At 36.4% G+C, this 23,679-nt stretch overlaps 1 protein-coding gene across 1 annotated transcript in view; it reads right to left on the minus strand.

Moving 5' to 3' along the window:
• Positions 1–10,101: 10,101 nt before the first annotated feature.
• RPGR (retinitis pigmentosa GTPase regulator) overlaps positions 10,102–23,679 on the minus strand; it is a 44,319-nt gene continuing 30,741 nt past the window's right edge. The window contains exons 8-14 of the mRNA XM_075033554.1: positions 21,950–22,105; positions 21,272–21,396; positions 19,940–20,122; positions 18,841–19,006; positions 17,424–17,530; positions 15,510–15,575; positions 10,102–14,473 (exon numbers count right to left, since the gene is read on the minus strand). Coding sequence (XP_074889655.1) covers positions 12,035–14,473; positions 15,510–15,575; positions 17,424–17,530; positions 18,841–19,006; positions 19,940–20,122; positions 21,272–21,396; positions 21,950–22,105 — 3,242 coding nt within the window. The 3' untranslated portion in view covers positions 10,102–12,034. The remainder of the gene's footprint in view (positions 14,474–15,509; positions 15,576–17,423; positions 17,531–18,840; positions 19,007–19,939; positions 20,123–21,271; positions 21,397–21,949; positions 22,106–23,679) is intronic.

The following is a 23,679-nucleotide window of genomic DNA, read 5'->3' on the forward strand; positions in this document are numbered from 1 at the left end:
GCTCTTCTTCCAGTCCTCACCTTTTCAATTACATAATCCAGTCTCAGAAATGACCTATACTTCTAGCCTCATCTCTAGGCACACTTGATCTCCAGCTTTCTATTCACTGACAACTGTTTTCCTCCTCATATAAATATTCAAAACATAATTTAAGAAATGCAAAGCTTATTTCTTTTTGAAACAATTCCTCCTGCACAGATAATAAGGTGTCTAGTGAGGAATAGCACTCCAATTCTCATTAAGCTGGCAGCTAAATCTACAGAAAGTAACCAAGAAAACAAGAACTTGCTGTTTATAAATACCTCCTAGAAGCACAGTCTAGTGCTAAATTAAAAAAAAAACAGGATTTTTTGTAAATTTGGTGAAAATCTCATCAGAACTAAATGCTCAAAATGGCTAGGAAAGTTGTCATAGAATAACATTTAAAAAGACCTTTTTTCTGCTTCTTTATAGAGCTGGCATTGATCAGTGGGACTTAGAATAGCATTATTCTAAGAATAAAACAACATTTTAACAAAGTACAAAATTACTGTCAGCATTCTAGAATTTGCCTATCATGTGGTAAGCAGAATCAGGTGGACACATATTTAGCATACTTGAATAAAAAGGCAGAGCACAATCAGTGTGATTCTCACCCATATCAACATAGTGACAGCATTTCAGAAACCGTACACCAAGGTCCTACAGTAGTCTTATAGAACTTGCAAGACTTACATGCAACTCCTATGCCTACAAAATTCACTGCTCTTTTACAGCTGGATAATGGCTGAACTTCTACTGTACTGCTCTACAGGTTCTGCTTACATTGACCTTACGTATCAGGTTTGGATTTTATCATAAAGGCAACGTTTCCTGTTAGCCTAAATGACGATACCTAAATGCAGGAGTCTACAAAGGAGATAGAATCTAAGCTGCCGTTGTAGTTATCAGAGATCTTTGGTGGAATTCCTTTGATAAGCGCCACTCAGACATCCTAGGAATCTGAGACATCCTTACATGGGGTTTATAGAGACCTGCATCACTCTGGACCCCAACTCACAGCCAGGTAGGATACCCCACAACACCTAAAATCACACTAGATGTGTTTGTTTAGGCAACTGAGCCATGCTCCTTATCAAAAAAAATTGGAGCTGAGAGACACTCATTTCACCCCAAAGAAGACACCTACTGTTGTTAAACTGAACAGCTTCCCAGACTGACCACGTTTCCATTTACCATATTTGCAGCTTACCAGAGATGTCTCTAGCTGTCACCTTATCTGTTCAACTTCTAAAATAACCCGTTTTGAATAATAACTCTTATAGCACAGTTTTATTACTGTCACTTCTGCTTGCCCATTTATAGGCATGTTTTGGAGAGTTTTTACCAATGGTAGTAAAGGAGAGATGAGAATGTCATACTACAGATACTCTTTTTACTTTAAAAGATGACTCGTCTGGCCATTAAAAATAATCTCTGAAGAATTTGAGACTACTAATTAAAGCAAATATATATATATGTATATATGTAGTATACGTATATTACATATTATGCGATGTTATATGTATATATTATATATAAGTATAATCTCTGCATTATTCTCTTTCATCATGCTTTAGGAGGTTTAGTTTCTTATTCCATTTAAATTCCTTATTCATAGAAAGATAACGCTGTAAGAATAACTTCAATAGTTTCACCTCTGAAGTTGAGACACAGAGAAGCTTGTTTGGCCAAGGTCACACACAGAAAGTCAAAAGTAGTAAAGAATATACAAGTAAAATATGTGAAATGGTTTTCATTTAAGCCTGAGGTTCCAGTTTCCTCAAGGACAAAAAAAGTGGTTGGTTCTATGAAACAACCTTAAACATTTTGTACCTGTAGTATAATAAATCAGTACGGTGGAACATCAGTCTTGAAAAGATGACCTTGCAGACTTAACAGACTGCACAGATTTTGTATAACTGTTTTGTTTGCTTAATTTTCTGCATGCATTTACACTGCTTTTCCTGTAAACCTAGACCTTCATAACAAGACATTTTTAAGGATAAATTTGCTAAGGATAAAAAAGCTTTAGGGGACGAATGACCATACTCACAGTTTCGGCAAAAGTATTGCCTCAGTGGGTATAACTGTCTTCTGCTAAAATGGCTGCAGCTGGCTTTTCTTTGGGTAGATTAATACAGAATAAAGACATTTCTTTTCCAAATGCTCTATAAAAATGTGGTCTTATGTCTACAGGAGAGAGGGGAAAAAAGTTTCACTCTGTTCCATACCATTGTCTCACCTGGTGTCATGCTCTGGCTGAAAGACAGTCTTACTGAAGACTGGAGACATGTCTCATGGGAGACCTTCCTAAAATGACAGCTGTGGGCTAAGTTTCTCTATATTGCCATAACTATTTCATTGTGGATCCCTCCTGCGTACTTTATGGAAACCGAGCTCTGGCAGATGGGCTGTTCATAATTAGCATTTCAGAAGGGAAGGTTTATGGTATCTTTCCAAGCCTCCTCAAGGAGTCAAAATATTTTATGTCTGCCACCACCATTTTATGTTTCTAGGAAAGAAAATCTCAAAACCACTGATGAGACAAATTTAGTTCCAGATCTTTTAAAAATCTGGTGAAAACTCAGTGATGAAGAGAAATCTGTAATTACTATGTCTACCACTTGGAAATGGAGAGTTCTGGGAAGCTCTGGTTTACAGAAAAGATATTTCTGTTTCTAGTTGTCCTGGAAACATAAAAATCCACAGAGAAGATTACTAAAGAGAGCTGAGAAAGAGGTAGTTAGCTACATGCTTCTTCCTTGGTGTTGCTCTGCCAAGCAGCCATAAAACAGCAATTGCTTAGCAGAGTTTTTAATCATTTAAGGAACAGATTTCTCCCATTAACTGTGCAGCCCATTACCTTTAGATGCCCAAAAGCATGCCATGGCTCTCTTACATGCCTATACAACAACTGAATGGAATACATACCTAGCAGCAGTTTCAATATGAAGTAGAAGACTTTTAGTAGATGGATATCAGGTCTAAAGAGGTTGGTCAATGGGCATAATGCTGTCATATGGGACTCATCAATGCTCCCTTTGTAGACCACTGGTAAAGACAACTACAAAATACATTTCTACAGACCATCCTTCTTTTTTGATGCAGGACTGAAAAGGAATACGTAGAGGAATCATATCCTCCACTAGATATCATTTTGCTCTCCAAAATACGATTGCACATCAATGTTACTCCTGACTTGTCCATGCTGGGAAAATGCACTGTGTTAACATTTTACTAAAACAGCATTTAAAGTAACAACATTAACCATGATCTTACATGCAGATGAGAGGAAAAATAAAAATAGGTCTGTTTACCCTTTGTGGGTTGGAGATATATGGATGGGTAGGCATGTAACATTTTGTTGATATTGACCTTGTCATGATGTCAAGTTATCTGATGTGAAGTAACTAGAAATACTTTCTGAACTAAGATACATACCTTGTAGCTTCTTACTTAACAGTTACAGTGAAAGCTTAACACCTTAAAACCCACACAGTGCCAGCCATTTGTCATCAGGAATTTGAACTGGGCTTTCATTTTGTAGCTATTAATATAGAAAAGTTATTAGCTCAGCTACTCTAAACCTTAGAGAAGTATCTTTCATTTCAGTGATTACTAAAGAAAGAGCTGTCCAGTTTGATGACTGACAAAATTCAAAGACATGAGTACTCAAATGAGAGTACTCAAATGAGAGATTTAACAGCTTATTCTTTCAATTACAATCAGTAAGGCAGTCAACAAGCAAACTAGGCTTTCCTTACACATTGTCATGGAGAGAAACAGAAGAGCTCAGCTGAATACACTTTAAAAGAATTTTCAGTAAAAAGACGAGCCTGTCTCCATAACTTGTCTAAAACCTAACACCTAGGCTTCCACTAGGTTATATTGGTTTCCTAATTGTTCAGTTCTATGTCAAGAGCACTTGACATGGATTACCTGATACAACAGTCCCTTAATGCTTCTGTCACCTAAATACCCTGGAATACTAATGCAACGCTGAACTCATAATTTCAGGCACACTGTGTGGACAGTGAAACAACTGGAAATCATTTTTACATCAGGCATAAGTTTTCCATTGCTACATGTCAAGCAAAAATTGAACTTTACAGATAGTTATGCCTTCTTTGAAACATTTTCTTCCATCATATTTACAAGTAGTAGATGCCCACATAGTGATACACTGATTAGCCTGAATATGTGATGACTAATTACCACAACAGTACTTGTGATACTTCAATTGCATCCCCCAACAGGATGGTGTCACTCTGAGAAAAATGGAATAAAATAGTGACTACATAGCTGTAAATAACATTGTTAGAAACTGACTGAGCAGACTTATTTTTCATTGTTGTTTTCCTAAGTCTTTTTCTGCCAATACTTTGCTACGCAATATATTCAAAGCCAAACACAAGAACCTACAAGTTTCCACAGATCCGTGCACTTTTGTCACAGGCTGGCAGTGCATATACTTTGCATTAAGAGAATTAATCTGATTACATTTATTAATCAAGACTTCAGGTGTCGTTCTGAGATAGTACACTGACATTTATTACATAGTAATAGACAGTCCTTTTTTTGATGGCATTAGCTTAAAGGTTATTTCAGTTGTCTTTGGTGTCATTATTCTGTGGCTTGCCAGCTTGCTGCTGTAGGGGTACCTGGAGAAAGATACATCTCTGCATTCTTGTTTCAGTAAAGATAACTACTTAACAATGTATAAAATTTTAATGTAAAACTACATTCTAAAAAAGACAGTTTTTGTCCTTTCAGGTTTGTTCTAGATTTTTACTATTCACTCCAAAACCAATTTAAATAGTTATCAAAAGGATTCTTTTCTCCAGCAATTCAGAACAAATTTTTATTATTTATTCCCCAAGATAAATCAACATCTGAAATAGCTCAGATGTACTACACCTTTCATGTACAAAACTGTTATCTTCTCAGAAAGGTCCTGCACATGGGTCGGGGCAATCCCAAGCATAAATACAGGCTGGACGATGAGTGGATTGAAAGCAGCCCTGCAGAGAAGGACTTGGGGGTGTTGGTTGATGAGAAGCTCAACATGACCCAGCAATGTGCGCTCGCAGCCCAGAAACCCAACCATATCCTGGGCTGCATCAAAAGAAGCATGACCAGCAGGTCAAGGGAGGTGAATCTCTGCTCTCATGAGACCCCACCTAAGTACTGTGTTCAGCTCCAGGGACCCCAACATAAGAAGGACATGGACCTGTTGGAGCGAGTCCAGAGGAGGGCCACGAAGATGATCAGAGGGCTGGAGCACCTCTGCTATGAGGACAGGCTGAGAGAGTTGGGGTTGTTCAGCCTGGAGAAGAGAAGGCTCCGGGGAGACCTTATAGCAGCCTCCCAGTACTTAAAGGGGGCCTTCAAGAAAGCTGGAGAGGGACTTTTTGGAAGGGCATGTAGTGATAGGACAAGGGGTAATGGCTTTAAACTGAAAGAGGGTAGATTTAGATTAGATGTAAGGAACAAGTTCTTTACTGGGAGGGTGGTGAGACACTGGAACAGGTTGCCCAGAGAAGCTGTGCATGCCCCATCCCTGGCAGTGTTCAAGGCCAGGTTGGATGGGGCTTGGAGCAACCTGGTCTAGTGGAAGGTGTCCCTGCCCATGGCAGGGGGGGTGGAACTAGATGATCTTTAAGGTCCCTTCCAATCCAAACCATTCTATGATTCTAAGTTTGCTTTATTTGGAGAACAAATAAATAATATCAATTTCCAGGGTGAAAAGGAAAAAAAAACACCCTATAGAATTAGAAAGAATTTTTAAGGTGTTTTGTGAAGAATCATAAAGCAAGTCGGAGACTGTTTACACCAAGTATTATCTCTTATGCGCTATTTTGTATAGTAACATAAATACCCTTTAATATTCAGTCACTTGGAAATAGCATACCAAAATAGCTCCTGGGTACTTAAGCAAAACACATGAAATATAATGAGCAACTCCAAATCAGAATATGTTGATATTATCTCAAAAACTTAATGTGTCTCTGGAAGATATTGTGCTGCATAAAATTAATTCTTAATGCTAACAGGCACAGAGAAAAACTAACTTGGGAATATTAGCCCACACTTGGATACAGTTTGTGCATTTTTTCCGAATACTTATAGAAAATTTTTAGTGTCTGGAGCTTGTCATGCAGCTCCCACGTATTTGCAAACGAATGAGGACAGTCACTACTTGCTGCTTTTTTTGTGCCACATAGCTTACAGTACAGCATGTCTCTCCAAAATCCTGTGCTTTTCGTTGAAATCCTGCCTTAATCATGCTGATTATAATTCAGTGCTTAGCTAAAAATATGAGCAAAGGCAAATTTTCACCAATAACACCACAGCATGCAGCAAGGTTCTTCCAGATTCTCTGTTCTCTATACATTCCTGAAAGGGATGCCCCATGAGTCACTCCTAAAATCTCCACAGCCTGCAAAACTGGGTCTCTCAGGGGAGATCCCCCATTTCAAAATACTCTGGTGTGAAAGTGACAATCTCTGTACAACCATCAATAATCTTTAAACCCATTCTCATCTTGTATGGGTAGATTTTTCAAGGCACACCCAGCTTAGTAACACAAGTCCCACCAGCTTCCCCATGCAATTGTTCTCCATGACATGCTGGCACTTGTGAAAGTTCTACCCCAGCTATTGGAAAGCCGGCTTTAAAACACAGCTTAACTTCTTTCTGTACTCTTGATACAGGACACATTCAGGTTTGCCTTGTTCTTTTTCTCCTCAGAGATGACAATGAAGTGCCTAGTAAAAGAGATTAAATTTTGCAGTGGTTCTGCTGCTGTGTTTCTAATTATGAGAGTCATTTTGTGCCTTGGCTAGATGCTGGATAGAATGAAAGTAAGTATTTTAAACTTCCTGTAAGAAAACCAGCCTCTGCCAGGCTGCCTCACAATCCCAAACTCCTATTAGATTGGTCATTACTGTTGACTTTCCAGCTGAACAGCACAGCACAGGCTCTTGTATTGTCATTGATACAAAGGGGAAAAATTACTCTTCAATACTACTGTGATCAATATCCTTACAGGTACAGGTGCAGATAAAGGCTTTGTTTAATATAAAATTCTGCCTAGAGCTACCTTTGTTTAGCTCTCTCTCACACTCTCAATATGAAATCACAAATCCTTCACACAAACCACAAATGCAACTCTGATTGAAAGATGGCGTACTCATGACAAATTATAAAGCTCTAAACCTGTAACGTTGAACCTGGGACATTCCAGCAGACTGCCCTGCAACCCACCTTGGACAGAAAGAGAGTCATGTCTGATTTTTCAATGCTGGGGCATTTACGAAAGCCAGAATGGTAAATATCTTTACACTTGACATTTCAGGGCCCTGATAATAAATATTTTCATAACAAAGTATGGGGTTTTGAGATAACGGTATTAATATTTGTTTAAATCATTATAGCATGAGGTTGCCAAGCAAAGAAGCAATGGGCACCATCACAAATCCTTAAAAAGGACAGCGATTAAGTGTACTTGCTTTTTCTTTTGGCAATAGAAAAATAAAGCCTCTGTAGCTCTCAGCAGTGCAATTTTCTGATGCCAAAGCTATCTCTCCAAAATCCTTTCAATATGCAAAAGCTAACCTCTCCTCTCACCATTAAAACATATGCAAAAGTGTATGAAAATATTACAACTCAGTGAGTGACTTCAGATCACAGACACACTCAGAACTTCACTGAGGACAAAACTATAGGTTTGCTATTTGTGCAAGCAAAATATTTGCTCAGTTCCTAGCAGAATGCCACAGTACTAAACACTGCTGTTTATTTGAATTGCAATTTAAAAATTAGTTAAGAATTTGCCCTTTTACATTTACTTTGCCCTTTTTTTTGTCTTTTTACAGATCTGACAACATTCTTTTGTCTGAAAATCCTGTTATTTCTGAGCTTGATTCTACTTCCCATAATACTAATTATAAAATTAAAGACAACACACAGAAGTTCAGGTGCATTCACAGTTCATAAATCCAGCCTATATGCACGAAGAAAAAAATCAGATTGCATTAAAAAAGATGCTCTGCATTTAATTACTCCCATTTGTTTTAGAGTATTTAACAAGACTTTTGCTAAGTGGCTAGATTCACACCACAAATTCAATTAATAAAAATAAAAGACTGTTTGCTATTCTGAGAGATAAGACCTAGAAGGTAGTGTCATCTTTGGAGAAAGTAAGCTAAAGTTTACCTTAAAACATGGCTAAAGCTAAGAAAAGCTACGGAAAAAAACTAAAAGCAATGGAAACAAAAACTGAATGTCCTTTTCTGCATGATTCCTAAAGGCCCCATTCTAAAGAATAACCACATACCTATCCAGAGAAGACACCAGGACAAAAAATAGTGAATGAAAACCAGACATTTTCTGTAGTTTGGAGAAAAACATTTTTGTTATTCAGCATCAATTATGCAAAGAGAACTATTATCTCAATAAACAGTTTGATATTTTCAGATATATTGGAAAAATTTACGTGCTGAAATTTCATAGGCATGAGAGAGGAGTTGTGCTACAGCATATTCAAAAGTAATCTAGAGCACCCTCATCTCTCACGGGAGCTGCGTGGCAAGAGCAGACTTGCACTCCACCCCCCGAAAATGGGGTATGTGCTTGTAATTCGTGCCTGCTACAAAAGGCACTATGTGCATGTCTAATTCTGTGAACATGTATGTGAGACTGTACAGGGGAATTAAAAGTTCTAAGAAGAGCTGCAGAAGGGTGCTGAGAAATTCGCAGGTGCTTATTAACATTTTATGGATGTCTGGTGTTGCTACCTGCTGTATTGCCGCTCTTGATCTTGAATGTGTAGTTGGTTGATTGCTAGTTAACTGTTATTAACAAATCAATAAACCACTTTGATCTTGATTGGATTTAAACCACATAGCTGAACAGTTTTTTCACGTGACAATCATGAGGGAATAAATCGTGAAGGGGGAATAGATGCTCTTTTTTCTAATACAAGAATACAGAGACATCATTTGAAGGTACCAAAAGACAGATTCAATACAAAAAAAGGAGTTACTTCTTCAAACAACGTGTAACGTAATCTAAGAATTGTTTGCCAAAACATGTACTGGATGCTACATGGGTTGAAAAACCGATTGAAAGAAATTCATGGAAGAAACATGGCTATTAAATATAATAGATACATCTGCTGAACCACAAATTATTGAATATACTGAATGTATTCAGTATACTGAATGACTACACAGGACAAGTAACGCTACATGTTCGATCTCTTCTTGTATGTTTTGCCAGGCATTCACCAGTAGTCACTGCTAGCAAAAAGATATTGGACTAGATAGACGTTTGGTCTGAGCAGTTGTCTGTTGTTTTCTCTCTCTATTGCAGGATTTTTTTCTCTACTAAAAACTAGTTCAGGAGTACTTCTGCCATGTTGCTTAAGCACCGCACATAAATCTTTTTGTATCGCATAATAAATACCAAGGACATACTGAATTTCCACAAAACCGCAAGTACCAAACTTTATAAACCAGTATGAGTCAAACTAAATAAAATTCCACTCGTTACGCTAATGGAGTTCCAAAGTCCCCCCAAAGCCCAGAAACATTGGCACAGTGCACAATTTATGTAACGATTCTGTGGAAAACCCTTAGAAGTGCTGGAGTAATGCTCTGCTTTTCCCCTACCACTGGAATGATCCACAAAACAATAAAAAAATCAGTTCTCAATTCCATGAATTTTCATCCAGACAAAACAACGAAGAGGAGATGCCCATAACTTGGCTTCCTTTACTCTCCTGGGAAGCTTTATGCTATCAGTGCACGTTAAGGGCGCAACAACAAATGGTCCCCATTTGCCTAAGGATTTAGATTAAAAGCTACAGCCAAACAGTAAATGAAAAGCCATTCTATGTGGAATTGGAAACCACTTGCTTCAAAGTGCTCTCACTTCCCCCCCACCCCCCAAGCAAATATTTTTCACAAGAAATAACAGATTATTTTCACAGCACAGTTTTCTTCCAAAGCTGAATTTTAGAATCGCAAATAAGTAGATGTCATATCCAAGAAACACGTTTTTAGGCCTATAAAAATACTTTTCAATATTACTCTAAATTTAATCACAGTAACATCCTAATCTTTCCTTAGAAAGATAAAATACTACAGCTTAGCTCCATTTAGTTTCAAAAGTAAATGTTTTCACAGCAGTTCAATGATAATGCAGCACTTCTGCGAAATAACTGAGGACTGTGTTGTTAGAGCAAGCTGTTTTCTTGGGAAGTGCATTTAACTGTTAAAATATTCCACTCTATCAGAATATGAGGATACTTACCCTTTTCCAAAGACTTACATATGCTGATGTCAAGACGATGTATTCCAGAAAATCCCAAAGCTTGAAATGAATTTCACATGGACAAAATACAGCCATTGAACTAACTTTTTGTTATAGTTAGGCATGGCACATGGCTGAAAGTGATCTTAACTTCAAATGTGGTAGATGGAAGGGGTGACTGAGGTAGGAAGGATCAAACTGGACTAGAATCTACTGGCAAACTATTAATCTACTACAGCCTTTTGAAAAAAAAATTTCTGGAGACATTGTGTCAAAGATAGTTTAATGCCTGTATCTTACAAAACAACATTAAAAAAGTTTCATAATCTCAACATCAGTATTGATTCCATTAACTTTTTTATTGAATGACATTTACTCATTTTGATTCCTTTTTTCTGCTGTCCTTATTTTCAAATGGGATTTAAATAACTATTTTTCTAGACAATGTCAATACTGAGATCTGCTTACAAAAATTTCTCAGACACCCATTAGCATAGTATTTAAGTAATAATGCTGTATGATGAGTCCCCATCCCTTCTTTTGCCAGTTTGACCACTAACATGTGAAACAGTAATGCAATATCTTACAAAAATAATTTGCAAGATTTGTTTGTGTATTTTAAGGAAACTCCAGAACATTGTCCTCTTTTTGGAGATCACAGATGTGATTTTTAGGAGGGAAAAACACAAATCTTATCCAGTGAGGAGAAGCTTAGGCTCTGATCCTGAAAACATAATATACGCTTCACACTGCAACAAAATATTTTCCCCTCCTTGGGAACCTTAGAATTAGATGACTAATGTAATGTAGTCTTTTGTAGGCAGATATAGAATCTTTTGTGTATTGCACAGTATAAACAAGTAAATAATGTTTTACAGGTGTATGTTTTCAAATTCTTGATTATATCTAATCACAAAATGCGATAATAAAAAATTATCCCTAAATAGATGCATTCTGACTCAAATGTAATCTAGGCGAGATTCTGAGATTTGTGTTTGTCTTTTTGCACGTAATTGTGTGCTGACACCAAAATAAGAAGTTAACCTTAAGGCCTTTGAAAAAGCCCAGGCCACCATTTACCCAGGCCTGCACTTCCATTTACCTCCCACCTACCAACCCATGTAAATTTGGCAACTTGTCCTTTCTTTAATTTAGACTGAGTACTCAAACATTTTACCAATATATGAACAGAAGAAAAGTAGGGGGAATGAATATGGAGTGATACCAAAATTTAAAATAAGTATCTTTGATGATTTACTGACACTGCTTTCATATAAGGCACATTAACAAGTAAGCTATCCTGCAACTAAAATTGATGTATTACCTTAAGAAATCTGATTCAAAGGCAAAGAAGATTACACTGTTACAATGTATAATTCATGTTGTCAGCATGACATTATAATTTAATTAAGAGGCAAACACATTTTGCCTCCTCTGCAATTATTTTTTTAAATCTGTCATACATGATAAAGATGATTGTGTAAATGACTGTATCAACAATTTATATGATTTCTCTCACAAAAGCTTCCCAAAACTAAACATTTTCTTCAGTCTTTTTCAATAAATTGGCACTTAAAGTATATGCATAATAATATATTTTGCCTACATTGAAAGTAATTTTTAAGTAATCAAAATCAATCTGCCATAGTTCCAAAGTTTCCTGAATAGGCTTAAAATGCATCTCCAGTAGTCTATGCTACTTTAGTGTTAAATAATGAGGTAGCACATTGTTCCAAAATTGTTCTGAATTATGTAAACCATTTGCTACATGCTGTTTAGACTTCAGTTTTTGTTTAGAGCTGTTTGGTAAAGCAGTACTTCCAGTCTTCTCTGACTTCCTGGTTTTGCTTTTCTTTTGTGGAAGCTTATTACTATAATTTTTTCTTTTTCCTTTTGCTTTTTCCTCTTCCTCTCCTTCTTCCTCCTCTCCCTCATTCTCTTCTTCCTCCTCTCCCACATCCCCTTCCTTCTCTTCTCCTTCTTCTCCCTCTCCCTCTTCCCCTTCTTGTTCCTCCTCTCCCTCTTCCCCTTTTTCTTCTTCTCCTTCTTCCCCTTCTTCCTCCTCCACTCCCTCTTCCTCTTCTCCCTCTTCCTCCTCTTCCTCTTTTTCCTCCTCAACCTCTTCCTCCTCTTCCTCTTTTTCCTCCTCTCCCTCTTCCTCCTCTTCCTCTTTTTCCTCCTCTCCCTCTTCTTCTTCAGCTCCCTCTTCTCCCCCATCTTCAACTCCCTCTTCTCCCTCTCCCTCTTCCTCCTCTTCCACTCCCTCTTCTCCCCCATCTTCTTCAACTCCCTCTTCACCCTCTTCTTCTTCCTCCCCTACTCCCTCATCTTCATCTTCTTCTTCCCCTTCCTCTTCTTCATTTTCCCATCCCTCTTCTTCATTGTCCCACTCTTCTTCCCCCTCCTCCCCTTCTGCTTCTGCCTCTGCTCCCTCCTCTTCCTCCTCATCTTCTCTTTCACCTTCCATTTCATCCTCCCCCTCTCCTCCTTCTTCCACTCCATCTTCCCCCACCTCCTTAGTCCTCCTATTTGCATCTTCCTCTTCCTGTTCTTCTTTGGGTACCTCTTCTTCCCTCCCTGCCAATGATTCTTCTAACTCCTCTTCTTCACCCTCTTTGTCTTTTTCATTCTCCCTTTCTTTGTTTTCTTCTTCATTTTCCTTTTCATCTTCTCCTTCCTCTTCTGCCACTACCTCTTTTTCTTCCTCCACCTCTCTACCTTCACCTCCTTCCTCACTCTCATCTCCTCCCTCACTTTTAACCTGTTCCTCCTTTTCTTTTTCAGTGTCTTCCTCTTTCGCATACTCCTCCTCCTCCTCCATATCCTTCTTTTCTCCCTCACTCAGTGTTTCTTCTTCCTCCATCAACCTGCCTTCTTCATCTCCTTGCTCTTTGCTGTCTTCCTGATTAATCTCTTCTGCACCCTCATTCTCACTGTCTCTTTCAGCCTGTGATTCCTCTTTTTCATTTTCCTCATTATCTTTTTCCTCCTCATTATCTTTTTCCTCTTCATCTTCATCTCCTTCTACTGAAATGTCACCTCTATCTTTTTTAACCTCACTCTCTTCTTCCTCCCCTAGTTCACCTTCACTGTCAACTGTTTCATCTAGTTTTTCTTTTTCATCTTCACCATTTTCACTGCCTTCACTCTCCTGCTCTTTACTAGATTCCTCCTCATTCTTAATTTCTAACTGCCTGACTTCATCAGATTTAGCTTCGGAGTTTGTTTCTTCCTCATTCAGGCTTTTTCTATCAGTCTCTTCTACATATTCTTTCTCATTGTTTGTAGCTTGCATCTCCTCAATCTCACTATCTTCTTTTTCTAAGTCAAACTCTTGCACTTTTTCTACTGTTTTCATTGCCTTCCGGACCTCTCTACCTTCATAGTAGTCCTCTTTTTTTTGCCTACTCTTAAGTGTGTATTTTGCAAGATCATTGCTACTTTCTTCAGTTGAAGATGATGACATACTTACAGCTATTTGTTTCAAAAATTGATCCTTTTTTTTAAACCGTCTCTGCTCTTCACTACTTTCTTCTCCTCTGATGCATATTCTTTCACATTTATCAGATTTTTCAACAACATCCTTCATTTTGTTTTGACTTTCTATTGCTTCTTGACTTCCTTGCTTTTTAACAGGATTGTATTTTTGTACAATTAATGAACCAGTCTGGGGCTGATCCCTGGATGCAGAAGGAAGTACATCTATTTTAAGGGATTGCTTAGATTTATCAGCTTTTGACTTTTTATTGGAAGAATTTGTTTTTTCACTCAGAATTTGTTTTTCAGTGGGAAGATTAAAAGTTACATCCTCTCTGACAAATTCAGGATTTTCCACATATTCTTTTTCCCTTTTCACTAATCTGCATTTGTCCCTAGTAATCTGTTGGACACCACTTTTCAAAGTAGTAACACTTTGTGCATGCTCAGATTTACCTTTCATTTTATTTTTTTTGGCCACAGGCTTCCCTACAAAGGCACTACTTTTTTCTAAATCTTGTCTCGATGACTCTGAAAGTGACGACTGCTTTTGTAAAGAGCCAGACTCTAATTTTGAGGCCTCCTTCATGAAATCAGAATCCTTGTTTTTCAGCCCACCCTTACCATCTCTTTTCAGTTTCACATTTTTATTGTTCTTCTATTCCACATGAGAAGCAGAAAATTAAAAAGAAAGAAGGAAAGCATTAAGGACAAGTGACAGCAAAAGAAAAAGGTTACAAAAACTTCTGAATAAGAAGAGAAACAATTTGCGTGAGAGGACAAAAAGATAGCATAAAAGGTAGAGTATTTTATATGAAATGAATTTACACGTGCACACATTAGAAGAATGTAACATTCTGTTGATGGTAAATGTACTACTACGCCTTTTTCACTATCCAAGCACTCGAAGTGAATGCAGTAAGAACTGTGCAGCCAGTATCATGTCCCATAAGCTAAAGCACATGCAATGCATGAGGCTGTGTGAACAAAAGGAAAGAACTACAGTTCTCTTACACCTTCCTCCACCTTTCCCCTTAGGAAATCTTCTGATGCACTCACTGTTATGGTCTTTCTAATATGTTTGAAAATCTGTTGTCTTTCTGCTTTAAATTTTACACTTACTAACAAATTCTGCAGAAATTTTTTTTAAATATAAAATAAAATTATAATTAAATATACCAAAATGCTGAAATGCTGGGATCACTTTAGGAGTGAAACAGAAAGATAATACGGAAGCATTTTAACTTTATAATTAAAACCAGTATTATTGCTCCTTTAAATATACTCTATGATGATTACCTGTAAATAAAATCTTTACTTACATTGTGTCCCAAAAGTCAATTAAAAATTTTAGTATCAACAAACCAGCAGAAATGTATGTTGTCAGCTTAAGTTGTAAAGTGTATATGATAGTCTCCTGCTTATTAAACTGGTGAAGTATTATATACTGTTATCTCAAACTATGCTGGATATGCGGAGTGCTATGTGCCTGAACAAATTCTCCCTGACTGAAGTCAGCTTCTTAGAATTTTACCTCATGGATATTCAGAAAATTAGCAAGAGGAGGCCTAGAAAATTTGCCTAGCTTTTTTAAAACTCAAAGCAAAACAAGAAGTACAAGGATAATACAAGAATTATTGTTCTTTTAAACATCAGTATAAGTATACATATGTATATATAATTAGTTACAGTACCTTTTGTTTTTGGAGTGGTGATAATTTTAAGGACTGGTCACTGGGATTCAATTTCATTGCATGTGTCTGGAAAAAATAAGATCTCTATTAAAAAAAGAAATATAACTAACAGGGAAAGCAGCATCAAAGCCCAGTTCTACTAAACAGAGCTATTATATGAACACATATATTATTGCACAGTCAGGTTGAGACAAATCTATATGATCACTCAAGTCACCTTTTTCACTTCTACTCCCTCATTTACTGCTTATAAAGAGAAAGAGTGGTAACCAGCTTACATGTCAACATCTAAACTGCCTACAGACACCAAAAGCTACATGCCCTCTCTTACAGCCCACAAGCACATTTTAGATCCACCTTCCAGTCGCCCTGAAGTTGTGGCTACAAATATAACAACTTACTTCCTTATCATCACAACCTTCAACTTAACATCCAGTTTGATACAACAGCCTTGAAAGAACATATTTAAAGAAACATTACATAGCAGAAATTTTCATTGGAATCTAATGTCTTTATCTCTTCTACATAAAGCAAAAAACCCAAAAGGCAAGGCGATGTAGAATACTACAAGGTGGGCAATTAATAATGAGGTTTTGGTCATCCCTACCCATATACTCCAAATGACCAGATAGTGTTCTCCGCTGCTGTCTGTTAACTGCTTATGGTTTAACCACCATATTCTTTTCCAACACAGTGAGCATGGGGCAGTTCTGGTTTCCGACTCCCAAGAATTTGTATCATCAATATGATATTAAAAGTTCTTCCCCCTCTTGTCATACTTGTCAATAAGATGTATGTTGCCACAGTTTAGAAAAACTGAAACAACTATGCTGTAACAGATTATTTTCATTTAGATTCAAGAAGAGCAATCATTTTTCTTTGTGTTTTGACAAGTTTGCCTGACAGACTTTTTTCAAATTTACTGTTTCATTCTGATAAATGTTTTAAAATTGATTCACGATGGGTACAAAAACAAAAAGGAGGAAGAAGTCTAGCACAGAAAGTGTGCAATATGTTATAAATAATGCCTCAGTAAATTAATGAAGGACACGTTGTGCATCATATCTGAAGACAATTTTTTCCTTGTAAATGAAAATAAAGTTTTATAACTGTTAAATAAGTGGTATGCACAAACAGATTGTTAAATTACTAAGCACTGTTAAGTACAAACAAGTAATAATTCCTGTAAAATGTGCAATCCCTCCAGCATAACTGACAACATATTCTGAGCTGAGTCCACAGTGAGTTGCTCTTTTGTTTCCATTCCATTGAAGTTAAAAAAAAAAAGACAAAACCCAACAATCTTTCCAGTGCACTGTGTTAAGGCCAGGACATGCCCTATCTGCTGAGAGAACAAAATATTTTGGAAAGGTGTACAAGTGATAAAGTGAACATATTTTTTAAATAAAAGAAATAAGTAGGAACATGCTTACGGATCACCAAATAATCAAAATGTCTGCATTTTGGTCTTCCCTTTATTATGATTCAACTGTACTAAAAAATCTCTTCTCGGAATAGGAAAAGACAGCGCTCTGCTTCATTTCCTGCAATTCTCTCTCTTGGAAATCATCAAGAAGAGGAAGGTCAGAGATAGAGACCACCATGTGGTATCCAGCATTCTTCTCCTTTCCTTTCTGATATCCAGAGCTAAAGTGTGAGGAGGGGCTGCACTATTGAACTACCTCAATCTCGTATTACAACATTACTTGGAAAATGAAAACAAACTTTAGCATTGGATAATGATGATATGAAATGCATGGTCATTTAACAGTATGTCAGTACTTCTTGGTGCCACATATGACATTCTGGACTAGCCAGGAATTCTGTACTAGAACTTGAAACACAATTTAGCTGCTTTATTCTTCCCCTGCATAAAAACAATTGAATCACAGATTCATTAGGGGAATATATTACCATATTTAGGATGTCAGTTGTATCTCCAAGGTTTCTGTCATTATTTTCATTATCGGAATCTTCTTCTGCAGAGCCTTCACCAGGTTTATCTTTTTGATAATTCTTTCCTTCAATGTAAAATAGAGGGAGGTAAACAAATAACATAAGAACAAGGAATATATAGCAAACAGAACACCCCACTCTTGTAAAACAGAGATTATGTCTATTTTACTGACATAGGACTGACACACAAGACACAGCAGAAACACTTCCAGCTCCTTTTCATCAGTATTAACCTTAGAGGTAGCTCAGCAATCTGGCCTCAGTGCACTGTAGATCTCTGACCATTTTTGCAGGCTTTCAAAGCATAAATATTATATGGGACAAAGATTCTTTTGGATAATCTCTTCAATAATAGTGTACCAACTAAACTAACTTAGCTGCAGTCATATCGCCTACGTTGCACATTATCTGTGTAACGGATGGAGAGACAGTGAGTTTAACCCCAATGCAGCATCATTAAAATGTACCTACATCATTTTCAGGTTCACCTCAAGTTCATCAGGTATATGAGCAGTTTCATATGGCACAAAACCTGACGTTTTAGGCCTCAGAAGGCAATTCAAATTTCACTGCATTGCTTTCCTGGAACCAGAAATGCTAATGGACATGCTGGCAGCTTTACAAATAATCATCTTAATTCTAACTGAATTAGTTACTTTCAAATTGGATTTGACTGTCCAATAAATCTGAGCTAACTTTTACACAGAAGCACTGCATTCTGCACTCTTCATTGCTCTTCCCAGGAAATCACACATGCCTAGGAACCCACATGAAGTGCAGAACTGCTCTAGAGAATCTGTGCAAAAGTCCAGTGCTGTATCAGTATCATTGTTATCCAGGCTTTTGCATTAGCTAGAATATTGTAAATCCTTATTATCTTAGATAACAGAGAGTGAAGAGCACTTTTGCATTTCCAAGTGAAGAAGAAAGATCCTGTAAGAATTAGTAGACCTCTTTTCTTATCCAAGGTCTCTTGTAGGCCTTCCTGTGTCTTTAAGATTGTTCCTAATAATTTTTTTTTCTGCAATTCTTTTTCCTTTTTGTGAAAATTGAGAAAGCAGTTACTAATCTTATAGTATTCTTGTGAAGCCCTATTTCTACAGGCTTAAGGAACCACAGATACAATTTAGAAGTTGTTTTTCTGTCACTCAACCCTCCTTTAAATCTTTAAGCACATTTTCCAAACATGAACAGTGTGAGGCAATTTCTGGTATGCATTTCTCAACTTTCATGTCTGTATGCTGCCAGACCCTTTTGAGGTAAGACTGAAATTAAACCTTCTTTCACATTCAAACTGAGCATTTGTTTATGAATGATGAGAGCCAAACTACATATAATTATGAGAAAACAGCAGCAAGATGTGGGGACACTTCACCTTTTTCATGGCCTCTGTCCTTCGTAGGTACAGCTTTAGGAAGACTTGTTGCAGAAAAACAGAGTGGGCTAGTGTTGCTAGTCACAGGCAGCGAGGATTTTAAGGAGCTTCGTCCCAGTGGAGGCAGAGTTTGTGCCATTCGAATAAACTGTTCTGGTGACTTTTCCTTTAGAAGATTAAAAAAATATATATTGAGAATAAGAGTAGAAGAATAAAATGTAAGCAACCTCTCAAGCTTAACAGTGGTATTTTCTTTTAGTTGATGATACAACGTTGTAACTTTGTATACAAAGCATAAACACAATTTCTTTAATATTTTAATTATTTATAGTCCTAAAAAGTGGAGAGGTATATAGTGGAATATTTTAGGTCATTTCTACACAATAATCTCAAGCAGTCTTAAAATGTAGACAAAGGAGAAAAAGAACTTTGATTTTTATTTAAAATTAAAATACTAGTCTCTCCGGTAACACTGAGGCATTTAATCCACAACATCAATATATTTTTACAAAAAAAAGTGTGGTTTTGTGGTAGAGTTAGTTTTCAGACAGGTAAGTGAAATGATCCAATTCATTGTGCTGTTCAGGGAAATCACATGTGTAGTGGAGATAAAGGAGAAGAAACTACTATTTTAAGTAGCTACAGGATCTTAGGATCATTTTAAGCTGGTTGTGAAACTTTCTCCTGAAACCAGGACAATATTTTATAAACTATCACCTTGTTTAATATATTCAAGGACTCAGAGGGAACAACAAAAAGAGTCAGGTTCTCGCTCTTTTCAAAAAATATTTCTAAGATATTTTAAAAAACGCAAAGGAACAGGCTCTACATTTTAGAATAAAAAAAAACCAAACAAACAACAAAATCAATTTGAGTCTTCTTCATAGAAATAAACAAGTAAAATCTGACCAGTACCTATCTTTTACTTGCATCAACTTTGGAGCCAGGGTAGACATTCATTCTTCTTTTTATACATTAAAATTAAACACGTATTTTAAGGAGATATATTTATCTGCTGGGTATATGCTGTGATTTTAGCTTTAAAAGTGATTTTATTTCCTAAAAGAAGTATGGCAACTCTAAACAGCTCTGAATTTACCCTCTCTCGACGTCGCATTCGTGCTGATGTTAGTTGTAAGGTGTTTGTTAGTAGTGAGTCTCCACTCATTTTAGAGATAGTAGCAGTCAAATGGCTTTCATATAAATCTTCTAAGAGTACTTCTTCAGATCCTTTAGGCCTTGGAGCAGCAAAAACTAGCATGTGACAACCACCACAAGCAACCTACAGAACCAAAAAAAGGTCTATTTCATTTGCAAGTATCAGTACAAGGATACAAGGATCTCATTTTCTCACAATCATCTCTAGGGGCTTAGATTGTAAGAAAAACATACTAAAAGTGAGATTAAATTGCTTCAAATTTAGCTCCAAATGACTTTAGCAACATAAAAGTACTTAATTACATGTATTAATGACTAGTGATCTATGTTCACTTCTTCTTACTTAATACAATGTATTTGTATTGAACAGAACACAAGATAGGTCTATCAAGTTATTGATACAGGAGAAAGCAAAGGTATTTCCACCAATTTTCGAGGGAGTTGAGCTAATTATTTTGATGCAAGTCAAATATGGGCAACACTGATAGCTTCAGTGATACAAACCTAGAGATTTTATCACAAAATCCACAAAATGTAAAGCAAGTTCTACACCCTCCAACAGACAAAGTATTATTACATAAAGATCAGAGGTTTCACTTTTAAAAAAGTTTAAAACCCTTACCATTGCTGATAAAACTTCCTTAAACTCTAAGTCCAGTAAATAGACAGAAGTGATCAACAGACTTTTGTCCCAAACTTTGCTCAAGATTGAGTCATGTTTGCATTTTATGATGCTGGCAATTCTGTCACATTTATTTCTTAAACACTTCAAGAAATAGATTAAAACAATGTCCTTAAAAGAAAAGAGTATTTCTGCTTTCTCATCCCATTTGGATTCAAAAAAGCAACTCCTCAAATTTTCTTAAGGTTTAAAAATATCCCACTGTACAAATAATCATTAAAATTAAAAAGATGACACTCTGGTGTTTTCAGAACAGATATTGGTTTCCCCCTACTGCCAACAATCTAAGAGCAACAAATATTTAATTTTATAGGCTACCACAGCTCTACAGACCAAAATGCTATAGCACAACACTACTGAATAAAATCCTAAAAAGCAGTCTATAAATGTAGTCCAAGCCAAATACATTCTAAACTAAATGAACAGTGCGGTAAGTAAATATAATTTCCTTTTTCTTTCAATTTGTGTTGCCTACTAATTAAATGTTATAGAAAGAAATAATTCTATAATGAGATTTCAACTCTCACTAATAACGTGTTTCATAAAAAGATAAATATTTTGATGTTTGAGAATCATGAACAAAAGTTTTACCAAAAGGACTGTGAACCTCAAGAAATTATAACACAGAGTGGGATCAAACTGATTTGTAAAATTCTCTTCTCCAAGGCCTAACTTGCCATGTCGTCCATCTCCAAAAGTAAACATGAGGCCATTCTCTGCATGTGGAAAAAAAAAAAAGGATGCTATTAATAACAAAGATTCAATACAAAACTAGGACAAAACCATTACAAACAAAGTAACAGGTCACACAAGTAAGGAATATTTCTCTTCCAAAAGCAAAACCTGAACAATTATTTTTAGATTTTCAACAGATGAATATGATCAAAAAATATGTATACTTTCAGGCAAAGTATTGACATAAGAGTTAGTCTAGACAATTTGTAAAAAAAAAAAAACAACCAAAACAACAACAACAAAATAATAAGATTGAAATTGTATAGAAAAACAAAGGCTTCTAAACAAGAATACTTGTTAGCAAGGCATGATTATGAGGTTATAACTCCCTGGGAGATACCAGGTACAGAGCTATGCATGGCATGGCTGTGAATCAGAAATTCCTAATATCGAATCTGGCTTTCTCACTAGCTTAATTAACCTTTAGATCTAGTAAGTTTGTATATGTCTTGTTCTACTGCTCATTTTATAAGAAAGCTTTTACAGTATAATAGAGTCGCTGGAAGTGCATTTCAGAATTTTTCACTTACATACCTGCTATTACAGCAGTATGATTTTCCCCACATGTAATGTTACATATTTTATGCCTCCTCAAGTGTTTCACAGACTTTGGTACTGAAGTTTCAAAAATAAAAGTACCATGTCCCAGCTGCCCATATTGTCCAAGTCCAAAAGTATATACATCCGTCTCTGAAAATGTATAGGCAAAGTTAACAACAAATATGCTGGTAACTATATATATGTTATAATCTGCTTTCTATTAGCCAAATGGTAGTCAGATGACATCAGCATCAAAAAAGCAATGTTTTATCAATTAAAAAAATGTACCAACTAATGAATTACATTTATCAATTAATAACAAAATGCAACAAAATAAAAAACAGGAAATAAAGCACTAAAATATATAGAGAAAAGAATTTTGAATGGTTCAATATATAATATATTTTCTAACATAACTGCAAAATAATCCACTGATCACATGTACACAAAACATCAGCTAACAAAAAATTTATGGGACTTCACATACTGCAATTAATTCAAGACCACAATGTTTACATATATGTGCATTTTCAAGTACAATAGTCTCATCTTAATTTCTGGTTACCTGCATGTACACTGTATGACCCTAAATTTAATAGACTAGACCTCTTTAAACCAATACTAACTTCTGTGTAAGAAGAGACTGGAACAGTAAGAGAATACGTTTCAGTATTCCGTTCAGCTACCAAATCAGGCCTGCATTAAATACAGAGAACACTATAATTGTGTTATCTTGTGACAGAATAATCTTTCCACATTTATATTTTGTCTGTTTAATGGACTGTCTGTGCCAGGAAAAAGAATAAGAGCTTCTCCAAAGCAATAAAGATTCTTGGTGTGTCCATCCCTGGCACTCCATCACAACAGGGGAAGACTGTGAAGCTTGGAAATCTTGATGAGTTCATGCTTGAAAAGGGAAATTCAAAGACTAAGATTTTGGGGGGAAAAGGAGAAGTTTTCCTAGAATTTTATTCCCTGCCCCTTTTTCTTCTGCATGTAGGCAACAAAGGAAAAAATAGAGAAGTACGACTTAAAGTACTTGAAAAACTGTTATGAAAACCTGGGAAAGACTGGGAAGGACAAAACCTATTCTATGTCAAGCAAAAAGAACTGAGACTCGGGAGCAATATATCATTACATCATTGTTATGAACATGGTGCACAGCATGCCTGCTCCTGCTGCACAGATGCCATCAGGACAAAAATCTCACCACCTTCAAAAGTAAGAGAGGAATGGGCATCCACAGCGGAATGTGTGGAATGACAATAGACAGAGAATCTTTGGGGTTTGAGCACTTCTTTGTGTCAAGGAAACAAGGCCACTGGAAGAGCAAAGTTTCAGTGCCACAAAAGTAGTTTATACTGTGCGACCAAATTCTCAGAGCAGCCACAAACTGGAGAAATATTAAAAACAAATTCTGTTACCATTCCCTCAAACTAATCCTTCACTACTGTCAGGGAAAGAGAAAGCAGAGATCAGATCAGATTCCATATTACTACAACAGTACACTTACTAACTTATGTTGAACTTTCCAATTTCAAAGGAACCATGATGAAATACTGTAACACTATGTATGGAAAAGTTCTTTCTAGGAAAGGGTTTGCCCTTTCTGCCCCTTTTAAATTGTTCCATTTTAAGAAGTCATGAATTCACACCATTAAAAAAAAAACCACCAATGTTCTCACAGTTTTTCAGATTGTAGATGAAAAATATTGAGTAAAGCT

This window comes from Buteo buteo, chromosome 8, assembly GCF_964188355.1.
Source record: "Buteo buteo chromosome 8, bButBut1.hap1.1, whole genome shotgun sequence".
Lineage (NCBI taxonomy): Eukaryota > Metazoa > Chordata > Aves > Accipitriformes > Accipitridae > Buteo > Buteo buteo.